At 39.4% G+C, this 18,479-nt stretch overlaps 1 protein-coding gene across 2 annotated transcripts in view; it reads left to right on the top strand.

The window, feature by feature from the left end:
- Positions 1 to 18,479, top strand: part of mta3 (metastasis associated 1 family, member 3) — a 154,776-nt gene that overhangs the window by 29,933 nt on the left and 106,364 nt on the right. For both annotated transcript variants that reach the window (XM_060831404.1, XM_060831405.1), the window contains one exon: positions 11,942 to 12,068. In XM_060831404.1, the coding sequence (XP_060687387.1) occupies positions 11,942 to 12,068 (127 nt within the window). The remainder of the gene's footprint in view (positions 1 to 11,941; positions 12,069 to 18,479) is intronic.

Raw genomic sequence — 18,479 nt, 5'->3', positions numbered from 1 at the left:
TTAACACTAGAGGATATATTTCTGAAAGAAAGCATGCATTTGTATCGCACTTTTTATTACCACAAGATATCATGAAAAGCTCAAAATTCCACGTCTGACGCATTTCCTATGCCTTTTTTTCTTTTCCCGATCTCCCAGGACACCAATAAGGTTCTCCTTATCTGTAATCATAGAATTGGCACAGTGTGGAAAAAGATCATTCAGCCCATCAAGTTTGCACCGACCCTACCAACCAGACCCAGACCTGTACTTACCATGGCTAATCCATATAGCCTGCGCGTCCCTGGACACAGTGGGGCAATTTAACATGGCTATTCCACTTAACCTGCACATTTTTGGACGGTGGGAGGAATTCGGAGCACCTGGCAGAAACCTAAGCAGAAGGAGGGAGAACATGCAGACTCCAAATAGGCAGTCACCAAAGGCTGGAATCGAACCCAGATCCCTGGCGCTGTGAGGCACCAGTGCTAACCACTGAACCACCATGAATTGAAGGATCATCTGCCACCATTTCTTCCATCTCTAGCAGGATGCCACCACCAAACATGTTTTTCTTCCCCTCCATTTTAAGCATTCATTGTTCAGAGTATGGACTCCTTTACTTTGGTGAAATTAATTGCATATGGATGAATGCTTTACCTATGAATGACCCAAACTTCTAGTTGCCATTTCAATAAAGCATTTGCTGTTGTGCTAACGTTTCAGTCCTAGGCCTATTACAGAATTTCAATGCAGCTCAATGTAAGCTGAAGAACAGCACCACAGATGCTGCTAAACTGTTGTTTCTTCAGCATTTTGTTTTTTAAATCCAGTGGGAGTATATTTTGAAGTATATTTGCTGTTGTAATGCAGGAAACAATTTGCACACGCCCAACTCCCTAACAGCAAGGTGGTAATGATCAGATTTGTTTGTAATGTTGGTGGGAGATAAGCATTTGCCTGCTCTTCTCATCCTCCTTAGTATGGACTCTTACATCCTCCTGAGCATGCAGAAAGAGCATTGGTTTAGCATGTTAACTGAAAAATGGTACATTCAACGGTGGTATATTGCTTTTTTACGCTCAAGCCTCAGGACAGACCGTGAAACCTGGCACCTTGTGATTCAGAAATGAGTTTGCTAGCAATTGAACTGCTGTTAATATTGACTTGTCTGCTTAATCTGGTCTTGCAAAACAATGCCCTGATCTCAGCACCTAGTGATGCCAGAACAAGCTTGAGGGACAAACTCCTTCACTCGTATTGCATCCATTTTTGTCCCAGTGACTGTTTCTGTACCCTTGCGCCTCATTTCCATAGCTGTAGATATCCTCAGTCGCACCCTCATTTCCATTTTGTTCTCGTACTCCATATAACCATTACTCCCTCTCCCTCTGATTGCGCTCCCTGTATGATTCATCTCTATTCCCTTAAGACCAAGGGATGAAAACTTGAAAGGAAATGATGGGCACCTCATCCCTGAGGAGTAAATGTGGAAATGCGGACTTGAGAACCTAGAGGTTGCTTGTCTCTGGTTGGCAGCATATAATGACCCAAGTTGTCATTATCAAGACCTGTGATAGAACAAGATACTAACTCTTGCTCACCTCTCAGCTCTTAATGAGTTGATTGGTGGGTGCGATATCTTACTGTTGCAGATGGGGTGTTAGTCAATACCTAAATGACAACAACATTTCAGAAAGTTAAAAATTACACAACACCAGGACATAGTCCAACAGGTTTAATTGGAAGCACTAGCTTTCGGAGCGCTGCTCCTTCATCAGGTGATTGTGGAGTATAAGATTGTAAGACACAGAATTCTTATACTCCACAAACATCTGATAAAGGAACAGCACTCCGAAAGCTAGTGCTTCCTATTAAACCTGGTGGACTATAACCTGGTGTTGTGTGAATTTTAACTTTGTACATCCCAGTCCAACACCAGCATCTCTCAATCATGACATTTCAGAAAGATTCAGAAAATTGTGCCCCTTTATTTCCTCCTTTGAAATTCCACTACAGTTCAGTACGAATTCCTGAATCTTTCATCTTCCAATATGTGAATTTATTATGTGTGAATTAAAATGTGAATTATGAATTTCTGGACCTTGATTCAGTTTCCTAGTTTTTATACCTTTAGATAAAAGTGGTAAGTTTAGTGCAATGAGTTCTTATTTGTGTCACGTGGGTATCATGAAGCTTACCTCAATCTGATCAAATGGTCATATTAAGTATTGGTATAACAGTCGCACGTTAAAAGTTAAAATTCTGTTTGTACCGTTATTGTAACACAGTTCATGTTTCTTTGGAAAACATGGGCACAGATTTGTATAGTGCCAGTTTGTTAAAGGAAGAAAGGTAGGTTGGAGATGTGATAGTTGTTTAAAAGGACATAGAGTCAAGGGCTGCTTTGTTTGAAGGGGAGTATGACAGTACTTGAAGAAAGAGAACCAGAAGCAACATAAGCTAACATTGGAGCCAGGAAGATGGGTTTAGTGGGAATGCATTCAGGGGAGGAAGATATCATCTTGTGCATAAAATGACTTTGGAGAGAAACTGGAGAACAAAGCAAGTTCAGAATATAGTGGTGGAAGAAACATATCAAAATTACGATGTGGGTTTGCTCGTTGAGCTGGAAAGTTCATTTCCAGATGTTTCGTTACCCTATTAGATAACATCTTCCCTGGACCTCATGCTGAGTAATGCTAAAAATTCCTGCTTTCTATTTATATATTTGGGTTTCTTTGGGTTAGTGATGTCATTTCCTGTGGTGATGTTATTTCTTGTGGTGAAGTCACTTCCTGTTCCTTTTCTCGGGGGGTGGTAGGTGGGGTCTAACTCGACATATTTGTTGATAGAGTTCCAATTGGAATGCCATCTTCTAGGAATTCTTGTGCGTGTCTTTGTTTGACTTGTCCCAGGATGGGTGTGTTGTCCCAGTCGAAGTGGTGTCCTTCCTCATCCCTATGTGAGGATACTAGTGAGAGAGGGTCATGTCTTTTTGTGGCTAGATGGTGTTCAGGTATCCTGGTGGCTAGTTTTCTGCCTGTTTGTCCAATGTAGTGTTTGTTACAGTCCTTGCATGGTATTTTGTAAATGACATTAGTTTTGCTCATTGTTTGTTTAGGGTCTTTCAAGTTCATTAGCTGCTGTTTTAGTGTGTTGGAAGGGTTTGTGGGCTACCAACCTACATCCAAAACATCAACCTGAGCTACAAATCTTCTCAAAACTCGCTAATATCAAATTTAGACCAACTAAGCAGCGGAATGGTAATCTCTATCTCAATCATGAAGTTGATGAGTTTCTTCGCTTTTATTTGGAAGTGTGAGTGGAGGAGCAGGGAGTGAGGTTTAAGAAATACTACAGTAGACAAAGAAACAGGAGTTTTCTTTCTATTCCTTGATGATTCTGGATTAACAGACTGTCTTGGTAGAGGAGAGCAGGATCTTACTTGTTCTTTGTACATTTGTTTGTCCCCTTACTTGTGTAAGGATGCAGTTGCATTGGAGGCAGTTTAGAGAAGGTTCATATAATTAATTCCAGCAAAGAAAGTCTTATCTTTATGAGGAGAGATTGAGCGGCTTAGGCCTATGCATGCCAAGGTTAGAAGAAGGAGAGGGGATCTGTTTGAGGTCCACAAGATGCTAGAGTCTTCAAAATAGATGGAGAGTGGATGTTTCCCCCTTTCTGAGGGAACCCGGAATGAGAGGTCGTAGTTTCAGGCTAAAGGGTTGCACATTTAAAACACAGGTAAGGAGGAGTTATTCTCTCAAAGGGTTATGAATCTATGGGCGTGCTAGGACAGTGATTAAATTTAAGGAGGAAACAGACCGGTTTTTAACTAGTAATCAGCTATGGGCAGGAATGTGGAATTGAGGCCAAGATGAGATCAGCCATGGATCACATTAAATGGCAGAGCAGACTCAATGGTATGAATTGACTACTCCTTCTCCTAATTGTTATGTTCTGATAAGTGTGGTCCAGTCAGATTTGATGATGTAAGGTAACAGTACTTTTCTCCTGTATCTATTCAAATCTCTACTCTTTGGATTCTACAAAACACAGATGAGTTGTGTTCTGGGGTCACACCCAGAGTGAAAGAGAATAGAGGTTTAAATGAGTACACATAAGTTAAACGTGGATATAAATATTGAACACGTTGGTAGTCACAGAATAGTATGAAATGCAGAAATTTAGAAAATAGGAGCCGGAGTAGGCATTCAGCGCTTTGAGTCTGCTTCACCATTCGTTATGACCATAGCTGACCATCCAACTCCGTAACCTGCTCATACGTTTTCCCCCATACCCTTTGATCACCTTAGCCCCAAGGGCCAACTCCTTGAAATCATAAAATGTTTTATCCTTGACTTCTTTCTGTAGCAGAGAGTATTACATGCTCACCACTCTCTAGATGAAGATATTTTTCAGTCTTAGTGTTTTACCCCATATCCGTAGACTGGTTAAAGACTCTCTCTACCATCGGGAACATCCTTCCTCTATCTATCCTGTCTAGTCCCTGCGTTAAAGTACCTTTTCAAGACAATTCAGGAAATCCCTGATGGACTTTACCTGTAACCTGACTTGGTTTGTCCCAGAGATTGTACTCTGTGGCAATCTGGAATATGAAACTCAGTCAGTTTAGTTTAAATTATTACCTTTATTTACCAAAGGCATCAATGTTACACTATAACATAGACACCTACAAGTCAGGCTTGAACTCCTACCCCTAGGAGCTCTCTCAGGCTACTCTCCTTATTGTTGGAAACAAGCTATATTCATACAGAAATTGGTATTAAAATTACAAAAACGCCACATGTAATTAATCAGCAATACAATGGCAAAAGTTTGCAGAGGAAGAGAAACTCATTGCCATGTCTGAGTAGGCATGACTATTAAGCTACATGCACATCAAAGTGGGACACCCTTGATCCAGCCATGCCAGATGGTCAATTACTTTGGCTAGTACATTATAATGAGAGACTGGTCTAAATTACGTGGAAAAGATCATGAGGTAATTTTGCTCAGCTAACATGTCCAATATCATTGTCTTACAAAATGACTCTTTCTTTTAAAACCATCTTCGCTTTCCAAAATGCAAATTAAATTCATAATATTCCTGGATCTTGGAGTCCAGGGAACAACACACAAACATTAAATCCATGATAAGGTAGTGTTCACTCAAATCAGACCATAAATAGTAAAAGTTTCCACCAGCTTTTGTCAGGTCTCTGTCTCTCTCTGTGTCCCTTGAAACCTTCAGTCAGGGAATGTAATTTACAGAAGAAAGTTTTCTCTCTCTCACTCTCACAAGTTCCTTACTATGCCACTTTCAACCTTTGTGTTTTTCTAGCCTGTAAAGGTAATGAGACATTCCCAGTCCAGGACAGTCAAGATGAGGGAACTGAGCTTCATAAATTCAAATCTGCTCAGTGTGGTATACATGAAAATGTATCAGGATTTTTCTATTGCGTGATTATTCTTCTCAGCTTATTAAATTACAAGTTATTTTCATATTCAGTATGAGTTTTGTTAAGAGTCTTTGGTATAATCTAGTAATTTAATTATTCTACATCCTATTGTGAAATATGCACCTCTGGCATGAAAAGGAAGTACTGCCACACATTCCACAAGTGAACAAATGTTATCAACTTATTTACACCGATCCATTGATGCTAAGAACAGATGTCTCCACTTCCTTTGAACAAGCACTTTCCTGCATTCTCTGCAACAAATGTGTCACATTTAAAACTATACGCTTTCTCACCTGCCAAATTCTTCTCAACTCCAATGAATGTATTCCTAACCAATTCAACTTCTCGTCATATGTCAGTCTCACTATCCAGGAATCAGTCTGATAAAATTTCGCTGTACTCCTTGGCAAGAACATCTCTCCTTAAATAAGGAGACCAAAACTGCACACAGATTCCAGATGTGGTTTCACCAATGCCCTATATAATTTCAGCAAAACATCCCTTTCTCTGTACTCAAATCCTCTTGCTATGAAGGACAACATATTATTTGCCTTCTTTACTGCCTGCTGTACCTGTATGCTTACCTTCGACTTGTGTATGTGGACACAGAGGTCTCATTACACATTCTCCTGTTGCGATTTATAGACATTCGAATAACAATCTGCCTTCCTGTTTTTGGGCCCAAAATGGATAACCTTACATTTTTCCACATTGTACTGCATCTGCCATGTGTTGCACCGACCTGTCATACCAATCTGAAGCCCATCTAGCCTACACTATTCCATGTACGTCCATATGCTTGTCCAATGATGACTTAAATGTACTTAAAGTTGCAGGCAAAGCATTCCATACCCTTACTACTCTCTGACTAAAGAAACTACTTCTGACATATGTCATACATCTATCACCCCTCAATTTAAAGCTATGTCCCCATATGCTCGCCATCACCAGTCTTGGAGAAAGGCTCTCACCCTCTGATTATCTTATATGTCCCTATTAAGTCACCTCTCAACTTTTTTCTCTCCAACAAAAACAGCCTCAAGTCCTTCAACCTTGTAAGACCTTCCCTCCATACCAGGTAACACCCTAGTAAATCTGCTCTGCACCCTTTCCAAAGCTTCCACATCCTTCTTATAAATGTGGTGACCAGAACTGTACACAATACTCCAAGTTTTGTACAGCTGTAGCATAACCTCAGGGTTCTGGAACTCACTCTCTCTATTAATAAAAGCTAAAACACTGTATGCCTTCTTAACAACCCTGTCAACCTGGGTGGCAACTTTCAAGGATCTGTGTACCTGGACACTGAGATCTCTCTGCTCATCTACACTACCAAGAATCTTACCATCAGCTCAGTACTTTTCATTCCGGTTACTCCGACCAAAGTGAATCACCTCACACTTGTCTGCATTAAACTCCATTTGCCACCTTTCAGCTCAGCTCTGCAGCTTATCTATGTCTCTTTGTAACCTACAATATTCTTTGTCACTATTCACAACTCCACCGACCTTAGTGTCATCTGCAAATTTACTAACCCACCCTTCTACACCCTCATCCAAGTCGTTTATAAAAATGATGAACAGCAGTGGACCCAATACCGACCCTTGCGGTACACCACTGGTAACTGGACTCCAGGCTGAATATTTCCCATCAACCACCACCCTCTGTCTTCTTTCAGCAAGCCAATTACTGATCCAAACTGCGATATCTTCCACAATGCCATTCCTCCGTATTTTGTACAATAGCCTCCTGTGGGGAACCTTATCGAACGCCTTGCTGAAATCCATATACACCACATCAACCGGTTTACTCTCATCTACCTGTTTGGTCATCTTCTCAAAGAACTCAATAAGGTTTGTGAGGCATGACCTACCCTTCACAAAATCGTGCTGACTGTGCCTAATCAAATTATTCTTTTCTAGACGATTATAAATTCTATCTCTTAATAACCTTTTCAAACACTTTACCAACAACTGAAATAAGGCTCACTGGTCTATAATTACCAGGATTGTCTCGACTCCCCTTCTTGAACAGGGGAATCACATTTACTATCCTCCAGTCTCCTGGCACTATTTCTGTAGACAATGACAATTTAAAGATCAATGCTGAAGGCTCGGCAATCTCCTCCCTGGCTACCCAGAGGAACCTAGGATAAATCCCATCTGGCCCAGGGGACTTATCTATTTTTACACTCTGCAGGATTTCTAATACTTCTTCCTTGTGAACCTCAATCATACCTAGTCTAGTAGCCTGTATCTCAGTATTCTCCTCAACAACATTGTCGTTTTCTAGAGTGAATACTGTTGAAAACTATTCATTTAGTGCTTCCCCTGTCTCCTCTGACTCCACTCCCCACTACTATCCTTGATTGGCCCTAATCTTACTCCCACCCAGTTTTGTGTCATCTATACATTTGGAGATATTATGTTTAGTTCCCTCATCTAAATCATTAATCTATATGTTGTGAATTGTTGGGGTCTGAATACTGATCCCTGTGGTTTCTCAAAATTCATTGCTTGTCGTCGGGAAAAGACCCATTTATTCGTACTTTGTTTCCTATCTGCCAGCCTCTTTTCTATCCATCTTAATACACTATCTATAATCCCAGGTGCTTTAACCTTACATGATAATCTCTTATGTGAGGCTTGTTGAATGCCTTCTGAAAGTCCACCTCAGTTGCTCTCTCAGTTACACCCTTGAAGAATTGCAGTAAATTTGTTAAACTTGATTCACTTTTCATAAATCCATACTGACTATTCAATCCTGCCACTGTTTTCAAAGTTCTCTGCTAATGGATCATTGACTCTAGCATTTTACTCACTACTAATGTCAGGCAGACTGGTCTGTAAGTCCCAGTTTTCTCTCTGCCTGCCTTTTTAAATAGAGGGGTTTCACTAGCTATCTTACAATCTGTATAAACTATACCAGAATCTCTAGAATCTTGGAAGATGACTACCGATGCATCCACTATTTATGGAGCCACATTCTTAAGTACTCTGGGATGTAGAGTTTTACTTTGGGGATTCATCGGCCTTTGGTCCCATCAATGTCCCCAACACTATTTCCCTATTAATATTTTTTTCCTTAAATTCCTCCCTGTCACTAAACTCTGTGTTACCTAACATTTCTGGTATGTTATTGCTGCTCTTCTTTTGTGACCACAACCAAAGTATGTATTTATTTGGTCAACCATTTCTTGTCCCCCTTTATAAATTCCCCTCTTTTTGACTGTAAGGAATCTAAATTTGCCTTCAATTTTTTTTTCTTTTAAGATATTGTCAGAAAGCTTTAGAGTTGGTGTTTACGTTCCCCACAAGCCTATTCTCATACTCTATTTTCCCTTACTTAATGAATAATTTTCTTTTGTCTTAGTTGCTGAATTCTAAACTGGTCCCTCTTCTCAAGATTGGTTTCTTTTTTCTGGCTAATTTATGTACTTCTTCCTGGATCTAATATCTATCTCTAATTCTATTGTAATTCATTGTTTGGTCACCTGTCCATCTTTAGATTTGTGCCAGCCAAAAGTGAACAGTTGTTGCAGTTCACTCAAACACTTGTTGATCTTTTTTGCCATTGCTTTTCCACTGTGATCCCTTTTAAATAATAATCCTAATTTGTCATTGTGAACTCATGTATCATACCATCGGAGTTGTCTCTATTTAGATTCAGGACCCTGATCTGAGCATCAACTATATCACTGTGCATCTTGATGAAGAATTCTATCATATGATGCTCGCTCATCCCGCAGAGGCCTTCCACAGCTAGAATGACAATTATTCCTTTCTCCATTACATAATACTCAGTCTATAAAGGCCTTTTCTCCAGTTGGTTCCTAAAAGTATTGGTCCAGAAAACCCATATACACTCCAGGAATTCCTTCTCAACAGTATTGTTACTAATTTGATTTCTCCAATCCATATGCAGACTGACATCCCCTGTAATTATTGATGTTCCTTTTTGCATGCGTCTTTAATTTCCTCTTTAATGCCATTCTGAACGTCACATGAGTGTTTGGCGTTCTACGTACAATACTATTTTATTTTGCCGCCTGATGTTTCTCAGCTCTACATTCTACATTATTGGAGCTAATATCCTTCCTAATATTGAGTTAGTTTCCTCCTTAACCAGAAATGCAACTATCCATCTTTTCCTTTTTGTCTATCCTTCTTAAATACTAAACACTCGTGGATATTTAGCTCCTACTTCTGGTCATCTTTCAGCCAAGTCTCCAGAATCCTGATTATCTCAAACCTCTTTTCATCTATTTGTGTGATTAATTCAAACTCTTTGTTAGGCGTTAAGGCACAGAGCCTTAGGGCTTGTCTTTTTAACATTACTTGTCCCATTCCCATTATTTTTCACAGTGCCTCAGTTTGATCCTAATCCTTGGTTTCTCTGCTTCTCACTTTTCTTATTATCCTTTTTTTGCCTTGTTGGTCCTGTCCATGATTCCAATTTCTCTGACATCTTGTGTAGATTTCTAATCCCCACCATTTTAGTTTAAAGCCTTCTCAATGACTCCAGCAATTCTTCCCTTTGGACATCCTCTTGTTCAATTTGTACTTGTTCCATCTCCTCCAGAAGTGACCCAATGCCTCAGTAATCTGAAACCATTCCCTTCACCCCATCTTTTCAGTCAAATATTCATTTAATATAACCTGCTGTTTATACTCTGACAAGTATATGGCACTGATAATATTCCTGACATCAGTACCTTCGAGGTCCTACTTGTCAACCTACTTCCTAACTGCCTGTTTTCTGCTTGTAGGAGTTCACACTTTTTTTAAAACTATGTCACATGTGCCACTGTACACCACTGTTACTGGCTGTTCACCCTCCCCCTCCAGAATGCCCAGTAGCTGCTCTGAGATATCTTCACCCTAGCAATAGGGAGGCAACTTATAATCCTGGAATCTTGGTCTGAGCACAGAAATAAGACCATAAGGCCCATTCAGGATCCTCCATAGTGTATGTAGCCACAAGCACACCTCCAAAACCTAGCCTTCCAGGTGCTACAGCTGGTGTCACTACTTGCACATTTACTAATCACAGGCACTGGAAATGTACCCAATTTCCTACTTAGAGCAGGAAACCAGTACAGCTTTGAACTCTTATGCCATGACAGACTCCTTTTGAAATATACCTTTTGGAAGATTCTTAATATCAAACTATCACTTAATCTAGGGCTCGAATTTCCTCTCGCTCCTTACTGTAGAATATTGGCCTTACAAACTCTAAAGCACAAAGCACCTCTTCCACTTTGCACCAAGTTCCCACTATGCTCCAGGTTTCCAGATACAGCTATTCACTCTGGCTGTGCCTCACTCAAAATGTGCTCTTTCCCAACTGCTCATGCACCAAGCTTACTAATATGATATTGATTTTCTCATGGAAATTGAAGGATCCAATTGAAGAAGCTGATATGTTACAATGTTGAAAGTGCAGTCTTAAGTGAATTTGCTGAATGTTTTTCTGGGGGAGGTTATAGAATAAAGTTGGGATGGAGGATGTTTGTGGAGAATGATATAGGGCAGTGATAAAAAATGCTGTCATCTCTGACTACCTTGGTGGAAGTAACAAGACCGTATGAAATGGCAGGATCACATGAAGTGACAAGGTCATGGGAGAATTTCTATGGAGAGGTATTCATGGAGTTTTTTGGAGCACATTATGCTTGTAATCTTGATGTACAATTCATTTGATGTTTCAATCCCAAATGTGCACTGTCACAAATGTTGTTTATCTCACTGGTAAAGCTTTGATTCAGCTCATTTCTTGCCTGTGTGATTTCCACACTAAGCTATTGTAATGGTCCCCTGATGGCCCCAACCATCTTCAAGAAGGGCAAATGCCATATCATTTTTAAGTTTCATTTAGCTCTCAGATAGTTTTGTATTTGTGCAAGACATTATATTGCAGAAAAAGTACAAAATCCGTGCAGTGAAAAGAAACAAATGTTTCAGTGATAAATTTCAGAAGACCCTACAGAAGGTCTTAGGTTTTGATTTATATCAGCTGTTGCCAGCTGGCCATTTTGATAAAATGTGGAACCAGTTATTGTTTCCTTAAAATAGTGTAGTTTAAAACCAGAGTGAATGATTATTTACTGAAATCAGAATTGCTGTGGTGTACAATAGGTTCAGGCAAGTGTATTGTACTTTTGCCACATTTTCCCAATCCCTTGGGTCGTTTTGTGCCCCCAGTATTCTCAAGGATCCATTTCACGATCTATCTGTACTTGTGATAATTGCCTATTGTGTTACATGCCTCACTGAGTGATGTTCAGTTTATGAATATGCTTTAGAAACACCAAGGATATATTTCAGCTCAGTGGGGACAAATGCAGAAACAGATTTTGTGTGCTTGCACTGCAAATTTTTGTGGTGTATTGTTTGAAGACATAACTTTCCTTGTGGGGGTAAAAAAGAAAACCTTTTTAACAGCTCTAAGCCTCCCCAAGAAAGTTAATATATTTTGTATTTTATCCTGTGCAGAAGAAATGGAGGAAGAACTGGAAACGCCAAGTATTTTAGATTTGACAGAAAAACAAAGACATCAGCTTAAACACCGAGAGATATTTCTATCTCGTCAGTATGAATCCCTTCCGGCCACACACATAAGGTATGAAATTGCATTTCAGTTGAAGAAATTAATTTCTGCTAAATCCTATCTTGTGGATTATGCATAGAGATGAACATCTTTGGGTATAAATCATTCAGTTCCTTTTATTCTAAAATGTTGTAGTTGAGTGTTCAGTTATTTTATTTGTCCAGTTAAATTTGCCATTAGAAACTGATTATGTTATGTAATCACTGATGCTTGTTGTCTTGACTGTCTTTCGTGAGCACTTCTCATCCGTGTTTCATTTCAAAGGAGTTGCACTGCTTTATATTTGGTTGTGGCAGTTGCAGTAGTCATAGACTAGCTTCTCCCAGGACTTGAAGTTGATGTGAAAGGTTCTAAGTGAGTTCTTAAGAGTGCTCTTGTAATCCTTCCTTTGACCACGATGAGAGCACCCAGAGCAGGATCTCCACTGAAGATATTCTTCGGTAAAAGAGTGTGTCAGGCATCTAGGGAGTATGACAGGCCCCACCATCATTGTCTCGATATAGTATAGATGTTTGGCAAGTCATCGCATGTGAGAAGTCACATGACACCAAGTTATAGTCTAGTAGGTTTATTTAAAATCAAGCGCTTTGAGCACTGCTCCTTCATCAGGTCAAATGACTTCACCTGATGAGGGACCAACACTCCAAAGACTTGTGATTTTAGATAAACCTGTTGGACAATAACAGTTTTGGGTGACTTCTGATTTTGTCCACCCCAGTCCAACACTGCCAGTATCACATCATGATCACATGTGAGCACTTCAGTGTCATCAACTAATCATCAGAAGCTACAGAAGGCAACTCAAGTGAAAGTGGTTGAGCTGCTTTGTATGAGTTTGGTACACAGTTCAAGTGTCCTATTCATAGACTAATGTGGGTAGAGCCCTTTGCTGTATAGATTTTCAACATGATAGGTATATGTACTGTTCTATCCCAAACTGGTGTTTGAAATCTGGCCTTGTTTTGACAATTTTTGCTTTTTTTTTGTTGTAAGTTTGGATATGTTGAGGAGAGTGTGCTGTTGAGGAAAATTAACTTATCCACTACTGATAGCATCTGGTCATGGTATATAGGCTTGTGTTCTGGGTGGAGCTTCCCTGGAACAAGCTAGTGCATTACTTCACTCTCCTTTGCGCTGATTGTGAAATTGAAATTGATGCATTCAATCAAGAATAAATTCATGCGTCGTTGTGCATTCAACTCTGAACTAGCAACCAGTGTGGGCTTTGGCAAATAGGTCATCACTGTGATTACATTGAGTCATCACTGATGTAATCTGAATTCCTGAAGACGATTGTTTTATTGAAATAGATATTTTTAAAATTAAGGTGTTGTTTAACCTAGAGCCAGGAAGCCTTAATTAATTGAATGGAATTTTACTTACAATGGGTTGCAGAGTTCTTTTTTGTGACCTTAAGTTTGCAGAGGATTGACCATGGCTTAATTATTCCAATGCTTACCGAGAGTTATCAAATGGTTTTGATAACAGATGAGCTGATATTGGGAAATCTTAGAGACAGAAGTAATCAGTCTTAATTGTATGACATGTATTTGGCAGTTCATTGCTGCATCAAATAAAATCAAGGTTGTGATCATATGGTTTAGCCACAGGCATTTCCAGAGAGAGAAATTAAGTCAGTGGCTAGGTTATAGTGCTTGTGGCAGGAAACAAAGAGAGTACTTTCAGTCTTCCTAATATTTAATTGAATGCAAGTTCTACTGATCAGGGGCTAGACGCCAGGTAAGTAATGTGACAACTTGGACATAGTGGTTCAGAGAGATTGTGATGACATAGAGCTGTGTTGTCAGCATGCATGCTGTCAATTTAAGCGGTTTCATACTACGTTATTCTTGGTAAAGTTAAAAATCTCATAACACCGGGTTATAGTCCAACAGGTTTATTTGGAAGCACTAGCTTTCGAAGTACTGCCTCTTCACCATCTATTGCTTCCAAATCGAAATCTAGTGCCTCCAACTAAACCTGTTGGACTATAGCCTAGTGTTGTGTGATTTTTAGCTTTGTCCACGCCAGTCTAACACCAGCACCTCCAAATTATGTTATTGTGGGATACTGTAAGTACTGAAGTTTCCCAAAGGACATTTGTTTTGATAAATGGGTGGTCAGGTATTTTGGCTACATGATGCTCAACTTATGTGAGACCTAAGAAAGACCCATGTGAGATACCAGAGATAATGTGTAGGCTGTCTGTGGTTGGGACTGAATAGATAAAAATAGAACAAAGCATGTGAAATCCGACCCAGCCGCGTGACATTTAACAAGGATTGGAACAGAATGGAGTGATTAACTGTATTAAAGTTTGCAGACAGGTCGAGAAGTAATGAAGACATAGTTTATCTTTACCATTGAGTAAGAGATTATTTATGACTTTGTCAGGACCTTGTTGGTACTGTGGCAGAAGAAATATGGCTAGGGGAAATTCAGACGTGAAATTCTAGGATAGATACGAGTGATTCAGAAGTTGACAGCATGTTCAAGGATTTTGTAATGTAAAAGGATATTGGAAATGGGATTCCTTATTTGCAACATGAGGGAGGGAATTGAGATTTTTTTTTCCCCCCTGAAAAGGCGATGACAGCAGATTTCAAGGCAAGGAGGACCACATCTAATCAAACTCTAAACAATATCAGCAGAGAAACAAATCATTTAATCCATACTGGTGTTTATGTTCTACATGAAGTGTATTTAGCTCTTATTTCCTCTTCCCTCCCTAATCTTCAATCCCATCACCATGCATGCAGCAGTCCTTCAGTTTGCTGCTTCAATATTATCTGTTTAATCACTCTATGTAGCAGCGAATTCTACATTCTTACTAATCTGTTTGAACCCCTCCAGTTTGTGCCAGTGACAAAGGAAAGCTATCCCTCCTTGACCCTTTCACTGTCTCTTGCACTCCTTGATGTAATTGACTATCCTGTTCACTTCTGAATAGCTTCTGTTTGTTATTGTCCAACTGGATGTAAATGTATTAATTTAGTTTCATTTTAATTTAGCTAACAGAATAATTTGCAATAGTTTCTCACACCACTCCACCATTACCTTTCAGTTATACTTGTTGCTTGTCAGCCATCATTCAGAAAGACAATGTCAGTTTGTCCATACATGCTGACAGCAATGATCTCCATCACCTCATGACCTTGCTTGACTCCTATCTCCTTATTCTGGACTTCTACTAAAATGGAAATTGTTTCTCAACATCCCAGCTGATTAATGCTCTTCATACTTTTGAAGGCTGTTACCATATCTCCTCCTAGTGTTGCATTTTCTAGTAAAAGTAGGTCAGTCTGATGAACATTTTCTGTTACTTGCACTACCTTAATTTTGGTAAAAGTTTCTTAAATCCTTTTGCACTTCCTCTAATACTTCAGATTCTTTTTGTATTGTGGAAGGCAGAACTGCATGTAGTCATTCAAGTTTGATCCAAGTGAAGTATAAATTTTATATTGCTTGCTTACTTTGTCTTTATACTTCTAGAAATCAGCACTTTGCTCGCACTCTTTATGACTGCAACAAATTGTGTTGCCATGGGAGCAGTGCATTTCTTTCTGCAAGTCCATATTTAATTTCTTCCTTTCAAGGATTGTGGCTGAGGTATTTCTCCTCCAGATTAGAGCGTCTCACAATCTTAAATTATATTTGTTATTTATTTGTTCATTTTCAAACTTATGTGTTTACCTTTTACTTTGATCGAATTCTTGTCTTCTCATTATTAGCTACAGCAATTATAATCCTGCAGTTCTGAAATGAATGTTGTATGTGAACAGCAGTGCTTTCAGAATAATTCTTACTGGCTTTGCTGTCCGTTTTCTAGAATGAGTGAGGTCCGTTAATTTCTACTGCATTATCCATTTACCATCATATTTCAACTCATTCTCAAACTAGTCTCTGGCTCCACATTTCCATATGTATTGTGTTTTTTAAATATCCCACCTTATTGAAGGCCTTCTGAAATATGTGTGTGTTGGTTTATACTTGAACAAAAACAGTGGGAGTACGAACCAGTTCTTCAGCCCTGTTAAGCGTTATCTGCCATTTTGTGAAACCATGGATGATCTACTACTTCAACACTGATTTCCTTCACCAACCTTGAATCCGTTGATGTTCTTAATATGTAAAAATCTATTAATCTCATTTTTTGGACATACTCAACAAGTGAGCTTCCTTGGCATTGCTTCTGCCTATTATTTGTTAGGTCTTTCACTAATTCACTAAGTCAGCAGTCTTGCTTTTTGAAATCTGTTGAATCTGTTGCATACTTGTCTTTAGAATGTTTCCTTACTGCAGCTATTAAGTAATTAGTTCAAGGTTTATAGGATTGCTTTATTTTTAAAGATATGAATTGCATTTGATGATGATGTCTCTGTTAGCTCCTCTTTTTTTAAACTATCTGATGGCATAATCCATCTGAATCTAGATGGGACTTAACTGACCTCTCAACTTGTCTTTTAACTGTAACTTTTTCAAGTTGCTTTCTCACTGCATATCTTAACCCCATTTCCGAGTAGACATGATCCTGTGGAGTGAAACTCCTTTTGCGGATGTAAACAGAAAATTTAGCTTGGCAATTTCCATATTATAGTCGCACATATCTTTGTTAATAATGCATATGAGAACTTCACTAGACATTTTTCTTGCCAATTTGTTACTTGTTTCAATCCCCTTTCCTCAAATCCATGTTGATTACCATTTCTTAATAAATATTTTATCCATCAATTCTTTAATTGAGAATTGTCAGTATAATTAGTATACCTATGTGTCTACTGTGATGTTTCTTGACCTTCTTTACATAGGAATCATGTCAACTCTGAAGCAATACTCAAACAATAGTTATTCCTTGGAAGGGTTCATCATTGTTTTAAACTTATTATATAGCTAATTTTCTGAGTTCTGTTGAAAGGTCATTGACCTGAGAAGGTTAACTGCTGCTTTTCTCTCTAGATGTTGACATGCCAATTGAGTAGTTTCTTTTTTATTATTAATTGTCCTTTTGTCTTTGACAGTTGTTAGAGCTGGTAATTCTGTGAATTATCGACATCGAACAAGTCCACACTGTTTTGTGTAATGCAGTTCTAAATACTGCCATATGCATTCAAATTGTGCAGATGTTGAACCTGCTATTTCTGATGAGATAGAGTCATAGAGATGTACAGCATGGAAACAGACCCTTCGTTCCAACCCGTGCATACCGATCAGATATCCCAACCCAATCTAGTCCCACCTGCCAGCATCCAGCCCATATACCTCCAAACCCTTCCTATTCATATACCCATCCAAATGCCTTTTAAATATTGCAGTTGTACCAGCTTACATCACTTCCTCTGGCAGCTCATTCCATACCCATACCACCCTCTGTGTGAAAAGGTTGCCCGTTATATCTTTCCCCTCTCACCCTAAACCTATGCCCTCTAGTTCTGGACTCCTCAATCCCAGGGAAAAGACTTTATCTATTTATCCTAACCATGCCCCGAATAATTTTGTAAACCTCTATAAGGTCACCCCTCAGCCTCTGATGCTCCAGGGAAAACAGGCCAGCCTGTTCAGCCTTTCCCTGTAGCTCAAATCCTCCACCCCTGGCAACATCCTTGTAAATCTTTTCTGAACTCTTTCATGCTTCACAACATCTTTCTGATAGGAAGGAGACCAGAATTCCACGTCTTATTCCAATAGTGGCCTAATCGATGTCCTATACAGCCGCAACAGGACCTCCCAACTCCTGTACTCAATGCACTGACCAATAAAAGAAAGCATACCAAACACCTTCTTCACTATCCTATCTACCTGCGACTCCACTTTCAAGGAGCTATGAACCTGCACTCCGAGGTCTCTTTGTTCAGCAACACTCCCTAGGACCTTACCATTAAGTGTATGTGTCCTGCTAAGATTTGCTTTCTCAAAATGCAGCACCTCGCATTTATCTGAATTAAACTCCATCTGCCACTTCTCAGCCCATTGGCCCATCTGATCAAGATCCTGTTGCAATTTGAGGTAACCCTCTTCGCTGTCCACTACGCCTCCAATTTTGGTGTCATGTCATCTACAAACTTACTAACTGTACCTCTTATGCTCGCATCCAAATAATTTATGTAAATGACAAAAAGTAGAGAACCACCACCGATTCTTGTGGCACTCCACTGGCCACAGGCCTCCAGTTTGAAAAAATACCTTCCACCACCACCCTCTTGCTTCTACCTTTGAGCCAGTTCTGTACCCAAATGGCGAGTTCTCCCTATATTCCGTGAGATCTAACCTTGCTAATCAGTCTCCCATGGAGGAAACCTTGTTGAACGCCTTACTGAAATCCATATAGATCACATCTACCGCTCTGCCCTCATCAATCCTCTTTGTTACTTCCTCAAAAAACTCAATCAAGTTTGTGAGACATGATTTCCCACCCACAAAGCCATG

The sequence above is a fragment of the Hemiscyllium ocellatum genome, chromosome 10 (assembly GCF_020745735.1).
Source record: "Hemiscyllium ocellatum isolate sHemOce1 chromosome 10, sHemOce1.pat.X.cur, whole genome shotgun sequence".
Taxonomy (NCBI): Eukaryota; Metazoa; Chordata; class Chondrichthyes; order Orectolobiformes; family Hemiscylliidae; genus Hemiscyllium; species Hemiscyllium ocellatum.
The sequence above is the reverse complement of the archived record's forward strand: the minus strand, read 5'-3'. Positions and strand labels throughout refer to the sequence as shown.